A 12,237-nucleotide genomic window follows, 5' to 3' on the forward strand; every position below is an offset into this window, starting at 1 on the left:
ACTCATGGAAAAGTGTAGGGGAGTGGGTGACCAGGCCCCAACCTCGGTATCACAGACCAGAAATCAGAGAATGGGTCATGTAAGTCAGTCTTGTTGGAGTCACAGTAGCTGCTTGTGTTGGAAGGAGGATTAACTACAATTGCTTCTGGAGCACAAATCTTAGGCAAGCTCTGGACACAGAAACCCTGGAACTCCGATGTAAAGGATGGGCTAGCTCCCTGGAGGGCTTCAGGGTCAGCCAGAGTCAGGATGAATTAAAGTACTTGGTCCTTAGGGGAGAAGTGAAGGAGGCAGGCAAGCTGCCATATGGCTCACCAAAGAGCTCTCCTGATTCTGGAGTCCAGAATCTCCACCTCTCTCCAGCTCTTCTTGCCACCCAATGACTCTGGCCTCTCTTCCCCCACCCTCCAATCCTTGCCTACGCTTATCTTAATACCAAACATTGAGCCAGCACCAACTGTGACAAGAGCCTTTTATCCAAACATATGCTAATAGAGTCATTGTCTCACATCGAATAGGTAATTAGCCTTAAGTGCTCAGCTGTCTGATTGAAGTACACCTTTTCAGAGTTTGAGTCCTCTACACCCCCACTGCCTCATGGGAGCATGGGAGTCTCAGTCATGGGGCACCATGACAACCAGCAAGCCCATGACTCCAATGTGCTGCCCCACATCACTTGGACAAGTCTGAAACTCACCAGGAGTGAGAGTAAAGAGGACCCTAAAATTCTGGATGTTTATGTCTAGTTCTTGTTTCTCCTTCTTTCCAGGATTTACAGATCCCTATCTAATCACACTTCTGGAGCCCCCTCAGAGCTTCACTGACTTGCCCATGATCAAAGCAGAGTGCACGAGAGAACCCAAGACCTCCGACTCCACATCAGGCTCGGTAACTCTTTTCATGTGTCATAACTCATTTTTCTGCTCTGGATCTGTGACCAGGATCCCAGCTCCCCTGCCACTGCCAGTGTTGATGTCCTAGTGCTCCCCTCACCCTGGAATTGCGACTCAGAAATGCATATAGTGAAGGCAAAAGGTGCCAGCAAAAGGGTTGCCTCACACTCTTACCCTGCTGATCCACACACCGAGGCTGGCTGTACCCCACGCCCACCGGGAACAGTCCTTTTCTGCAAACTCTCTAAGTTGTCTTAGGTTGGCACAAACTCTACAGAATTTGTTTTAAGGTATTATTTTAAACTTGTCTGGAGGGGAATTTGGGAGAACCCATGCAATCTCTGCCTTTACGCTTCCATCTTGACTCTGAGCCTTAATTAGTATACTTCAGCCAAAGTAATAAATAGAGCCAACTTAATTGGGATCCAGAAGAGGCATTTTATTTGAAATGAAATTAGCACAAAACTTCCCTGGTGCTATGAAAATAGCACCCTATTACTAAACTCCAATGCATTAACTTCACCCCACTAGCTACAAATTTAAAAATCCCTAAGTATTTCTTCATAGTAATACCTATTATAATTGGAGGTTTTGGCAACTGATTAGTGCCACTAATAATTGGAGCCCCAGATATAGCATTTCTACGAATAAACAACATAAATTTCTGACTGTTCCCACCATCATTCTTCCTACTTCTAGCATTCCCAACAGTGGAAACAGGCGCTGGAACGGGGTGAACAATCTACCCACCTCTAGCAGGCAATCTTGCCCACACAAGAACATATGTAGATCTAGCCAATTTCTCACTCCACTTAGCAGGAATCTCCTCTATCCTGGGGGCTATTAACTTTATTACAACAATTATCAATATGAAACCTCCAGCAATATCCCAATATCAAATCCCATTATTTGTTTGATCTGTGATAATTACAGCAGTTCTACTTCTCCTGTCCCTGCCAGTCTGAGCACCCAGGTTAACAGATTAGCTACTTAAAACATCAGGTGAATGTGAAATTAAATACTGGCTCTACCCACAATAATAGTTGGCTGACTAGATACCAAAAAATAAATATCTTCAGAGCAGTATTTTAAAGTTCTACATTTCTCTCCTCAAAATCCTACTTAAGTCTGGATTAAATAAACTTGGAATATATGTGAGGCCAAAAGGGCAGTTTTCAGATTGATTCTGAAAAACACCTTCTAAATTTTACAATTTTAATTTCACATATCATATAACATCTAGATTTCAAAGTAGTTTACAGATAAGACCAGGAGTCTTCTTCCCAAGAACATGGGTCAAAGTTCAAGAATACTTAGTGTAAGCACAGAAGGAAGAGTTATTTACTCCAGTGGTAATAAAGAAAGTAAATTAAACTTCTGGTTAGTTTGGGGTTTACTCCACTTCATGTTACTTCTTTTAGGGAGAACAGAACTCATCTGGACATCAGGGAGGAAGAAGTACTTGCCACATAAGACACTCCTTCACCTGGACTAGCTTGTTGGACTATGAGCATATGGATTTGAATCCTGCTTTCCTCTGGATGACAGAGCAAGTCAATAAAACCCCTCTGATTGACCATTTTGTAAATTGCAAAGCAGGGATGATATTAATGTAAGAATTCAGTGACAACATGAATATATATAATAATAACCTAATGTAGCTTGTGTATAACAAAAGCAACTACTACTATCATTTCCATTAGAAAAGCATGCAACTGCAAAACAGCAATCCAAATCCTTCCCAAAAGAGAACAAAAATGCCTCAAAAGCCCTGTGGTTCTCAGGACTGCCTCGCTTCTCCTGACAAGTGCTAAGAGTCCGGACACAGGACTCCTGAGGAAAATTACATTATTGATAAGCTATTTCTTTAAAAGAAGTTTTATCATTTTAGAAGACCACTATGTATGCAAGCATGTTTGAATTTCCACCTGGAGAGCCCCAGTCTACTTATCTTAATATTCAGACTCTCTTACTTAATTATCCATTTCTCAAAACTATGAAATTCCACATACTTGTAGACGTTCTAAATAAATAGACTGAAGCAATTCAGCATATTCTAAATGATAAACTCTATCTTCAGCTCGGCAGCTTTTTCACTAATTCTAGCTTTGCCCTCTTCTGCTGCCTTTTCCATAGCTTCATGGTATTTCTCCACAGCACTTTTCAAAGTGAGGAAGATTTCCTAAAAGAAAAAATGAAAAACAAAAACAAAACCCCATGAGTTTTATTTTGAATTAACTGCAGTTTACCAAGGGTTAGTTATTAAACTCTACTGGCCCAGATCATAACCTCTTCAGACCTCAGCAGATAATCTCTTGGTCTTGGTGAGTTATCCTGGTCCCTGGGAAGCAAGACCCCCCAGTCCAGTTCTGCACTACCTCCATTTTTAGCCTGGAGAGCTAAGACCTAATTGGCAATTTTCCATCACTTCCTGAGGCACAGTCCTGGCTTCCAAACTCATCCATGACACTTCTTATTCCAGGATCAGAGCTCCCTAGTTTGTCAAATGAGGGCTTAGGCCCTGTGCGCTGTGAGGCTGCTGCTACTCTACCCTCTGATTTTATAATCTCTAGACTTGTGGCCTCCTGTTTGCTTAAATTCTCGAATTTAAGAATGGCCAGTGACCTTACTTCTATCCTTCCCCCACCCAGTTCAACTCAGTACTTTCTCTGTCAATGACATTGCTGTTAGACTGTTCCCTGACTCTTCTCTTCACATTCCATGTTCTCAATTCATGGACATTTGGGTCTCTCTACCCATCTGTCTTGGGCTGCAGCAGCTGCTTTTCCTCTGACACCAGGAGGAAGAGCTCTTTGGGTATGCTGTGACATCGAGCCAAGGAAAGACGGCACAATCTCCTACCTGCTGCTTGCCCCCAGATCCCTGTGTTCTAAGGTTTCATTTCTACTTCTCTCATCTTTCCTTCTGATGTACATGCTTTTGGTTTTACCCTTATCCCATCTAGATCCAATCAGCTGTCTTTCCTGCTAAGTCAACTTCCTTAGCGTCTTTCTTTCTATTTCCACAACCATGTCCCCAGGTCAGACCCTGGTTTCTCTCATCTAGACAATTTTAACAGGTCTGTGGTTCTAATTTCAGGCTCTACTCTTTCCAATTTATCTTCCTCACAGGGGAAAACAAACAAACAAAAAACTAAGCAAGTGAGTAAATAAACAAATCCATAAATAAATACATATATGTGCATATTCCTAAAGAAAAACTTTGCTCATGTTACTGTTACTCTCCTGCTGAAAAACCTTTAATTCTGTTGCTTTGGCTATGCAATAGAAGTCAAACTTCTTGGCCTAGCATTAAAGGCCTTCTACACTCATCTAACTTCTCCTGAATGAACTTCCAGATCTCAGACAAATGGGACAGCCTACTTCCTTCCCATCTTTCTTTGCTCAGGCTCGGCCACCCCCACCTCCCAGGAGTCTCTTCTCCTGCAAGCCTCAAGGCTCAATTCTCACATACTCCCTCTAGGAAGCTTTTCTGGATCTCCACACTCAATGACCCATACAGTTGTCAGTGAGCTCCATCTTTCAAACTACTTTTATATAGATTTTTGTCCCTATCGTTCTATAGCAGAGCACAAGCTCAAGAAGGGCACAGACAATTTTGTGTCTCTGTGTGCACACATCTCACTGATACAAAGTATTTAATATTCATTTCATTTACTTGATAAATTGGGGAATGAAATGGTTAACAGAAGAACAATGTTGATAAACTTGTAAAAAAAATGAGCAGGATTTTGTTGCTCTCAATCTTTGTCATTTGCAAGACCAAGAAAATCTTATCACTGCCAGACACTGGACAACGGAGCTGTATTGAAGGGCAAAGATAACAAGAATGGTTTTGCAAATGTTGAGATTCCCATATTGGCAAGGTATCTTAAGTTGAAATGTTCAGTGGTGGTTGGGGTGAGAGGAAAGGAAAGGACTAGAGAGAAAAATTAGTTGGGAATGATTTGCAGATAGGTTCCAACTTTAAAACTCGTTGAGATGTTAGGAAGATGGCAGAGTAGATCAGAAATTTCCAAGTACTCCTGATTTGCACCTCATGTTGAATGTGGAATGGTAAAAAACAAAGACTTGATGCAGAACAGTAGTTCTGGAAAAACCAGAAAAGATCAGAAGATGCCAGAACCCTTTTTGTAGTGGCAAGAAACTCAAGACTGAGGGGACACCCATCAGTTGGAAAATGGATAAATAAGTGATGGTATATGGATGTTATGGAATATTATTGTTTTGTAAGAAATGATCAGCAGGACATGATTTTTTTGTCACAGTATCCCTGGCACCTCACCTAATCCCCAGCACATAACATGCTTCACAAATGCTTGAGGACCGATAGTCCCTTAGTATGACATATTTAACACTGATATTATCTAGCACTTTTTATATCTTTTTAAAAAACATTTATTTTGAGTATTTTTTTTAGAGACAGTAGCCTCAGTCAAGCCTTAATTTCCAAAAAATGAATTTGGATCTAATAATTGTTAAAAGCAACTGTGAAAACCAAGAGTTTTGCAGAGATTTTGCTTGCTGGTAATGCTGGCAATGCAATCCCTTGACCATGAAGGGACACTGAGAACACTGCCTCGCCCCAAGGCTATCTGAACAGTCATTTCCTTTACTTGACAATTATGGTCTTTCTAAAACATCCAATCTCTCCTCACCTGGAATTTTACTTTCTCATTTTCAGTGACATCTTCTAGCTGTTGTATTTCACGTCTGATTTTTTGAGCATCACAATTAATTGTTGTCACCTGTTCACATATGGCTCCTCTCTTTTCTTGAATTTTATTGCATTCCCTATAGGAAAAACCAAAATAGCAGAGTTGGATAGTTGCTCTGTGAGTAGAAGTAGAAAAGTAGAAAGTAGAAAAAGGCAAACTTTAAATGGAAATTCAAGATTTTCAAAAGTGAGCATTTCTCCTCATTCCTATCAAATAAAAACCTTTGCTTGACAAAATTTACAACTGATCTCAATATATAAAAAATTGTTAAAAAGTCCAAAGCAGAGTGTTAGAATCATTTCATACTAGTGAGTTTTAACATTTAAAAGCAAATAATTAAATGGACTTTCTAAGTTACTAAATTTCTGATTGTCAGACAAGGCCAAGAAAACTCAAGATATATCCTATGTAGTGAAACCCCAATATAATGCAAATCATTCTACACCAAAACATTTCTAAGTTTGGTGAATGGGTCTTTATAACAGAGCATTTTTTTTTTTTTTTACCAAAAATAAAACTAGTTAGTATGCATAATTCAAGACAGTAACTAGTTGTCTCTAGTCTTTGTTGGCAAAAGATTAAAATTTTTCAAATTTCTAAAACAACTATTTGCAGAAGTGGTTAGTTCAGCTAGCATCTTTTATATCTTCATTTGTATGCTGGAAGATTCTAAGTTATCTTTCTGATGGTTATGTTAAAAGCATTTCTTCAAAATATTGGTAGTTCTCAAGTATCACAATTCACCTGCTCCTACCAGATAGGGTCAAATAAATGTCACTAGCCTAAAAAGAGATTTCATTTGATAAAATGCCCAAGAAACATTCTAAAATTAAAACAAATAAACTCTCAATTCTCACCAGGAAAAATATATAGAATTTTTCATATTATAAATACAAACATTATAATTTGGCAGAGAAAGTAGAAAGACATAGTTTGAGAACCACTAACACAACTGATCACACAGACTATTTTCATAATTATGGCAAAAACACAGTCGGGGCACTTTGCCCTTTATGTCAACACTGAGTTAATAATCTTCTAAATATTTCACAAGATTAATGTTGTGGTTTAGGAAAAGGTTTCAGAGTGGGTTCTAGTTTGTCCAAAATAAGGAATAATTTGGATAGCCCATAAAGTTAATTATAATAGGATTGAAATAAGCCATAAATAGAAAGCCCCCTTTTAAAAATTTACATAAAAGAAACAGAATTGCCTTTTTTCAAAAGGGGGTATTAGGTATTAGTGAATATTAATTATTTAAGTTTATGTGTTTGACTAATTATGAATTCCATGACTTTTTCAAAAGATTACAAATTTTAGAATATTGATAAATTTGAATAGTGCATCACGCAATTGAAAATAATTTAAATTCATACTCAAGTACTAAGCGTTTATACTGCTTAACATCCTCATGCTTCTTATTTATCTTCAGTTGGGTTGTGGCAAGCTTCTCTTTCTCAACAATGAGGAGTCTTTTCAATGATGTTTCCTCAGTCTTCAGTTTCTTTAATTCAGTCTGAGCACTTTCAATCTGGTCCTCCAGGGATTGGTTCTGTATAAGAGAAAGTAGGATTAATCAAAGCCAGATAAGAGTTTAGAAAAGTGAAGTTTTTTTTTCTTTGTTTTTCTTGTACAAATTTAACACAAGATTAAATGGCTTTAATCTGGAGAGCTGAGAAAAGGAAACCTGGACTCTAATTAACAAGGCATCTTGATAGGGTTTCAAAAGATAAGGAATATGATAAAAGCAGCATCTGAACCATCATTCATCCAGGAGGAATGTGTAGTAGACCAGGGCAATCAGTAAGACTGAGCAGCAAAAGAACCAACAAGAACACTGATGTAATAATAAATGAAATGAATTGGATTAGGGTTGGATATTTAAATGTTGCCATTAACAATTATATATCCAGATTTTATTTTATTTGGTCTGGTCTGTCCTAATGGAAATTGGAATACAGTCTAAGTGGGTTCTTAGTAGTAGTTGAAACCTGGCCAAAAAAAAAAAAAAAAATCTAGAGCATGAATTCAGCTAGCAGAGCTGCTGAGAACCAGGATTTACCTCCACAACAGGAAACAATGAAGGATTGGTAAAGTGCAGATGTTAGCGTTACAAGATACAAACCTCTTTCAAGATCCTTGTGACTTTGTCCACGCTCTCTGCAAGTTCTTGCATTTTCTTTTGATATAACTGTAGCTCCATTTGGAATGAAGGCATACCCTCAATTGCATCTCGATAAGCTTCATATTTCTCAGTCACTTCAAGCTAAGAAGAAAAAGCATTTGACAGAAACCACAGTTCACTCACCTTCTTTATATAAACTACAGTAATGTCCATTTTTTCAATAGTTTCTGTGCTTTAACAGAGAACAAGAAAAATATGGAACATAAAGTTTTGGAAAGGTGAATTTTTGCATGTATTTGGAACAATAAAATACTATTAAAAAAAGAAACAATTAACAAATTTAGCAAAGTTGTAGGATTTAAGCTTTTCTTTATATGACAAAGAAAGCCCAGCAGCAATAGATAAATTCCATTCAAAAGAACTGTTCAAGATAACTATATAACTAAGTATAAACATATTGGATTTAACATATATTTTAACATATTTAACATGTTATTGGACTACCTGCCATCTAGGGGAGGAGGTGGGAAGAAAGAGGGAAAAGTTTGAAAGAGAAAATTTTATAAGGGTCAATGGTGAAAAATTACCCATGCATATGTTTTGTAAATAAAAAGCTTAAAAAAAAAGTAAGAAAACAACAACAAAAAAGAATAAACAGATCTCTACACATAAAACAAACAAAAAAAAATCCCAGCTGTAAACAATGTAAAATACTTGGGAATCTACCTTACAAGACAGATCCAGGAACTATATGAACACAATTACAAAACACTTTTCATACAAATCATGTCAGATCTAAACAACTGGAAAAATACCAATGGCTCACGGGTAAGCCAAGCCAATAAAATAAAAATGACAATTCTGCCTAGAATAATTTGTTGAGGTTGAGAAGGGACCCCAAAAAGTTGGGGATAGCAGACAGGTATCAGGAGGTGTCTCAAAAGAATTTGCAGTCTTGAACCACATCCAAGTCAAGAGGCAAAGTTGACTATAACTGAAGTGGGATAAGTTCCAAAAGAATTTAGCAAAGAATCTGGAGAAAGAAGACAACTTTATCCAAGTCTTCATGTCACTGATGTGCTAATTTTATGGCCTAGAGGTAGAACTGAGGAGTGGTCTCAGGAATTTGGTTATTACTGACCAACAGACAGTCAGTAATGCTTGTAGGACTCTTCTAGAGTCAGAAGATTTTGAAATCATTGACAGATTGCTAGAACAATAGCATTCTTAGGTCAGAGGGTCTCAGGATCACTAATATATCTCCTCTAAAATCTAAGGGAAAAAATATTGTTATATTCCTTGGCCAGAGGACTTTTACAGTCATTGACAGACAAATCGCCAGAACAATATTACTCCAAGGTTGGGGGGAAATGGGGAAATTAGGGAACATAGATTCCAAACCCAGAAGATTTAGAATCACTGATAGATTTTTAGAACAGAAGCACTCTAAGGTCAGGAGACCTTAAAATTATTGCTGTCTCTCCTAGAAGTTATATTCCATCAGTACTGGCTAAGAAATGGTAGTGAGTCAGTGGAATAGATTAGGTAAACAAAGCACAGTAGTCAATAACAAAAACAACTTAGTGTTTGATAAAAGCAAAAACCTCAGCCCTTGGGATAAGAACTATTTGACAAAAACTGCTAGGAAAACCTAAAAGTAATAGAACACAAACTAGGTACAGACCAATGTCTCATATCCTATACCAAGATAAGGTCAGAAAGGGTGTATGATTTAGACAGACATAAAGAGGCACATAAAAGCAAATTAGAAAGGGGGAACAGTTTACCTGTCAGATCTATGGGGAGGGGAAGAATTCATGATAAAACAAGAAATAGAGAGCATTATAAAATGTAAAAGAGATCATTTTGATTATTTTAAATTTAAAAGTTTTTATACAAATAAACTAATGCAACTAAGATTAGAAGGGAATCAGAAAGCTGGGAAACAATCTTTCAGTCAGTGTGTCTGATAAAGGCCTCACTAACACAGAACTGAGTCAAATTTATAAGAATATAAGACATTCCCCAACGGATAAATTGTCAAAGAATATGACCAGGCAGCATTTAGATGAAGAAATCAGATATGTACAGGTATAAGAAGTAGTGTTCTAAGCTGGTTTTGATTAGAAAAAATGCAAACTAAAACAACTCTAAAGTACATTCTGAGATTCATTAATGATAAAAAAAGGAAAATGATAATAGTTGTAGAAGATGGGGGAAAATTAGGACACTAATGAACTGCTGGTAGAGTTGTTATGTGGATATAATAGAATCCAACTGTAGAATAAGAAATAATGAACAGATTTCAGAAAAACTTGGAAAAGAATTGTGAAAAGTGAAATGAGAGAACCAGGAAAACATCGTACACAGCATCAGCAATATTATGTGATAATCCATTATGAATGACTCAGCAACACAATGATCTAAGACAAATATAAAGGATTTATAAAGGAAAATGCTACCCATAATCAGACAAAGAACTGATGGACTCTGAGTGCAGATTAAAGCAAATTTTCTTCACTTTATTCTTTCTCATCCTTTTTTTTTTTCCCTTTTCACCTGTTTCTTCTTTTGCAACTGTGACTAATATGGAATATTTTTTATGTGACAGCATATGCATAATCTATATCAAACATCATCATTTTTAGAAGAGAGGAAGGGAGGAAATGTATGCTACAAAAAACTGTCCTGACATGTAATGGGCAAAAAAATAAATAAATACTATTAAAAATTATAAATTGTTCCCTCTAACTCATTTAAAAAAAAGTAACTCCATAATTATTTACCTTTGAAATTTTGAGTTTTTGCACTGTCTCTTTCATTTTCTCTTTATCATTCTTTAACTTCTCTGGTGAGTCGACAATTTTTGTTTTTAAATTCTCCTGTTCTTCTTTCAAAGTAACTAGTGACAATTTTAATTCATTCTGTTGAGAAAGAATATTAAAGTTTTAGATTAGATAATCTATTTGGAAGAGCAGGGTTCTTTCCCCACAATAATGAAGCTCAATGGTAAAGATAAATAAATCAAATCAATGGATGATTAAGGTGGTAACACAAACCCTAAGTTACTTTTAGCCATGAAGCATAATGACCACTGGACTAGGTCTGATGCTGTAAACCTGAGCTCTAACCATAATCCCTCATCATCTAAGGGGTAACCTTGGATATTTGGCCTGAAAACAAGTTACATTATGTTATTATATAATTATATAAATTATAGCAATTATAAAAAACAATTTGGTATAAATTAAGAAACAGAGTGGTGGATGAATGGAATAAAAGACCACAGTAAAATGCTAAATCCAAAGATCTAAGATTTTGGAACAAAACCTCATTATTTGACAAAAAGTGCTTGGAAAAAATGGCAGAAACTAGGGACAGATCACCTTATCACACCATATACCAAGATATAGTCAAAATGGATACATGATTTATATATAAAGGGTGATACCATTAGCAAATTAGAAGAACATGGAATAATTTACTCTTATCTATGGGCAAGAGAAGGATTTAGGACCAAAGAAAATATAGAGAACATCATAAAATGTAAAATAATATTTATTTTATAAAATTAAGTTTTGGCAAACAAAACTAATACAACCAAACTTAAAAAGCAGAAAACAAAGGGGTGGGGGTGGGGTGGGGGGAGGAGAGAATTTGCTACTTTTATCTCTGATAAAAGCCAGATTTCTCAAATATACAGAGAACTGAGTCAAATTTATAAAAATACAAGTCATTCCACACATGATAAATTACCCAATGAAAGATCCACTGCCCCCTCAGTGGGTGCTGCAGTCTAGACCACCCTACAGCCAACAGCTGAATCTAGTTACATGGAAATCAACAAAGATGTTTACCAGACGTTTAGTGGTCTCAGCAAGGTCTAACTTCTTCTGGGAAATGCCATCTTGTATTGTTGTCTAGGTCAGGAAACAATGAGAATTAGAATTGTTTTATAACCCAGAAAAAAAATTTTAAACAATTCTATCACTGATTTAAACAGACAACTTAAAGTGTTTTCTCACCCACTTTCCCTCCCTTTCCCACTTTATAACCAGTACAAATATATAGCTTTAATAACACTCAAACAGCACCAGCAATGGTCAAATCATCAGAAACATAGTGAATGTGCATCATGATTAGGCTGTGGGATTACAGGCTCATGGTTTAATCAACCAGAATGCTAACTCATGGATCCCCAGGGGGAGACACATCTGGCTTTAGAGTATTTATTGGTCACCTGCATAGGGCACTTCCTATCTCTTAGCAGCTAAGTTCATTTCAGGAAACTAGATTGTAGAAGAAACAAACTGATGGTTGGTGAGCAAAGGATTAAAAAGAAAGAAGGTACATCTTCCTGAAAATCTTCCATAAAGTCAGACACAAAATAATTATAAAAATGTTATTTATTTTCATTATGATATTCTATTTTGAGTCTAAAAACATAAACTATTATGTACATAATAAAATACTCTCTTCTA

At 36.6% G+C, this 12,237-nt stretch overlaps 1 protein-coding gene across 3 annotated transcripts in view; it reads right to left on the bottom strand.

Annotated features, from left to right (window-relative positions):
* Positions 1-1,311: 1,311 nt before the first annotated feature.
* NUF2 (NUF2 component of NDC80 kinetochore complex) overlaps positions 1,312-12,237 on the bottom strand; it is a 31,991-nt gene continuing 21,065 nt past the window's right edge. For all 3 annotated transcript variants that reach the window (XM_051977108.1, XM_051977110.1, XM_051977118.1), the window contains exons 9-14: positions 11,614-11,676; positions 10,543-10,680; positions 7,757-7,897; positions 7,008-7,183; positions 5,572-5,707; positions 1,312-3,075 (exon numbers count right to left, since the gene is read on the bottom strand). In XM_051977108.1, coding sequence (XP_051833068.1) covers positions 2,950-3,075; positions 5,572-5,707; positions 7,008-7,183; positions 7,757-7,897; positions 10,543-10,680; positions 11,614-11,676 — 780 coding nt within the window. In that variant the 3' untranslated portion in view covers positions 1,312-2,949. The remainder of the gene's footprint in view (positions 3,076-5,571; positions 5,708-7,007; positions 7,184-7,756; positions 7,898-10,542; positions 10,681-11,613; positions 11,677-12,237) is intronic.

This window comes from Antechinus flavipes, chromosome 1 (assembly GCF_016432865.1).
Source record: "Antechinus flavipes isolate AdamAnt ecotype Samford, QLD, Australia chromosome 1, AdamAnt_v2, whole genome shotgun sequence".
NCBI classification, from domain to species: Eukaryota; Metazoa; Chordata; class Mammalia; order Dasyuromorphia; family Dasyuridae; genus Antechinus; species Antechinus flavipes.